Raw genomic sequence first — 2789 nt, forward strand, 5'->3', positions numbered from 1 at the left:
CATATGATACGCATCTACCCCACAACCCTAAACCTACCCATCGTGTAGCAGATACACGCCAAAGTCCATTTTTGCGTATCAATACCACGAGTTTTCGTTTTTATTTGGCGTACTATTTATACGCACTTTCATGAGATCGGGTTGGTTTCTCCGCAGCACCCTAGACGGTCTTCCAGGCTCAGTCACGATAATATGCACGGGCAGCCGGCAGCCGGCGAAAATTGAAGGAACAGCGACCCCTAGTCACAGATTTCTATAGGTCACCCAGGTAGCCAGCGGAATCGGGCCGGTTGCGGCTGAGTGTCGGCTCACTCGGCTGTGTGTCGGCAGCGGCTCGCCAGAAGTGAGCCGGCTCTGGCCCAGTAATGGTTGCCGGATTTGGCTAGGCTTTGGGTCTGTGGATCTGGCCCGATTCTGGTTGAGAATCGGCACATTTAGCCACATTCAGCCTGACTATGGGCCATAAGTGTCGTTATCGGGCCAGATCTTTTTGGCTACCTGGGCACCGATTTCGGCACAATACCGGTGATGTGTGAGAAATGCGCGCCTTCACGGAATGGATCGGGATAGTATTTTCAGAGTTTAACAATTTAAATTATGCCCTGCTATACTCACTAAACTATTAAATTCCGCCTGAGAGGACTGCGACTGCAACGTATCATCATTTCATTTGGACTACTGTGGTAGCCTACGGCTTTTTGGCATTTCTGCAATAAAGAAATTATTGTGATTAACTTTACACTTTTCTGTCTGTTATACTGTATAAATGTTTATTGTACTTTGTAAATATTGTACATTTCAGCATCTCTCCAAAATGTTTTGTAGTAGTAACGTTACATGTTGCATATTAATACCTACGTTACGTATAAGATAGATTTGGTTGAGTTGTTCTTTATAAAAAAAATGAAACCTTTTTAATGCAATACATTTTTTATTGTACAGTTACATGATTTGTGGATTTTAAGGGTGATTTTCTATTCAGTTAAATGTGCTTTATTGGTATAGTTTGTGTTTACATTACCAAAACATTTCACAAAGAATGGCAATTACTGTAAAAAAAATAAAAAAATACACAATGCAATAATATCAAATATTAATATTCTGTATTGGGTCTGGGCTATATAAGGCTCAGGTGTGGCTCAGTTTTGGGGCTTCTGGATTACTTAAAGGTCCCATTAAATGCTTAGAAACATGCAGCATTACTCTATGTGTTGACGTAATTTTAACTGAAACTAAAGCAGCCCGCCCCTTTTTAAACTAGCCAATAGCGTTCGTTTACATCACAGCTCGGGCTAGAGCAGAACCGTTGAGCTCCGTAAAGCCGCATTTGACAGAGTATGCCAGCCACAATCTCATCCATATTGCTATAAAATATAGCATTCTGTTTAGAATTCAAATAGCTCCGATACATTTTGTGGTCTGCGTCATTTGATTGGACAGAAAGTTTGATGAGAAGCTGAAGAAAAAAAATCGTTGAGCCGTTTAGGCGGAAGTGACGAACTGCAAGCTTTGAATGCTTATATCTTCTAAATGCGAATTTTGTCACTGTTTTGGAGCACACTGCCTTATAGATAACCTTAAGACTAACATATTGATACTAACACCCCAAAAACTTTCATTTTGATTTCATGGGGACTTTAAGGCTGAGAATCGGTAGGCTACCAATGCTAAAACCTATTCAGGCCCAGTGTAGGGCCACTTATGGGCTATTAATTGGCTGAGACTCGGGCCAGTTATGGCCCATGTGTGGCCCTTGTCTTTAATCCAGATCTGGGCCACACTGTGGGCCGAGGGAAAAGGGTTTGTGTGGACCAGAGCTGGGCCAGAAAAAAACTGCAATGTGGGATTTTACCTGTTTCATTTCAGCAGACTTCGCAGGTTTTGTACTTCTGTACAGGCTTTACTGCCATGCATGGGACAGCCGACAAATCCAGAGAAGCTTGAAAAGGTGCTGGCAGACCTGGATGGCACACTAGACAAGCTGGAAAACGTGTTTCTGAAGAACCAGCCCTTCCTGTGCGGTGACGACATCTCATTGGCTGACCTGTTAGCAGTTTGTGAGCTCATGCAGGTAAGAACTCAGAGCCGCTAAACATACTGTGAGGTTTATTGTATTTAGAGGCCATTATGCATCATTTATTGGGACGAAATTGAATATTCATCCACAATTGTGCATGTAAAAACATAAATAGACACATGAGCCTATAAGGCTTTGCATCTTTGATGTCGTTTGATCGTCTCTTTCAGCCCCTGTGTGGCGGGAGGGACATTCTGAAGGACAGACCCAAACTGCTGAGCTGGAGGAGTCGAGTCCATTCAGTGCTCTCGGACTCCTTTGATGAAGCTCACTCTGTTGTCTATCAAATAAGGGAGAAGTTCACAGCTAAACTGTCTCCCTGTTCAAAACAAGCCACTCTGATGTAAAGAAGTATTCACAATTAACACAGCAAAGTGTTTCTGCAGTTTACCTTCATCAATGATGTATCTGTCTGACATATGCAGTGTTTAATGTTTGATTAATATGTGATTTAAATTAAAACATATTAAATCAGTATTTTATTTATTTATTTGATTTTACTTTTTTTTTTTTTGCTGTAATTATTATTTTTGAACTATGTACACCAGACATTTTCAGGAAAGTTTTCTAAATTAATAGATGTAATGTTTTTGTGTATTTAAGTTGTAAATGTAAAAACATTTAATTGTTAATAGACAAAACTATACAAATATGTACAGTATATAGAAAAGTGGTACAGTGTTAGACATTTGAAATGAGTAGACATTATAAG

The 2789-nt window shown here is 40.4% G+C and overlaps 1 protein-coding gene across 1 annotated transcript; it reads left to right on the plus strand.

Moving 5' to 3' along the window:
• Nucleotides 1–1865: 1865 nt before the first annotated feature.
• On the plus strand, nt 1866–2424 carry LOC107667534 (glutathione S-transferase theta-1-like). The gene is made up of 2 exons (XM_016459217.1): nt 1866–2071; nt 2248–2424. Exons 1-2 carry the CDS (start codon nt 1913–1915, stop codon nt 2422–2424), a joined length of 336 nt encoding a protein of 111 aa, XP_016314703.1. The 5' UTR covers nt 1866–1912.
• The last annotated feature ends 365 nt before the right edge of the window (nt 2425–2789 follow it).

The sequence above is a fragment of the Sinocyclocheilus anshuiensis genome, unplaced genomic scaffold, assembly GCF_001515605.1.
Source record: "Sinocyclocheilus anshuiensis isolate Anshui unplaced genomic scaffold, SAMN03320099.WGS_v1.1 scaffold373, whole genome shotgun sequence".
NCBI classification, from domain to species: domain Eukaryota; kingdom Metazoa; phylum Chordata; class Actinopteri; order Cypriniformes; family Cyprinidae; genus Sinocyclocheilus; species Sinocyclocheilus anshuiensis.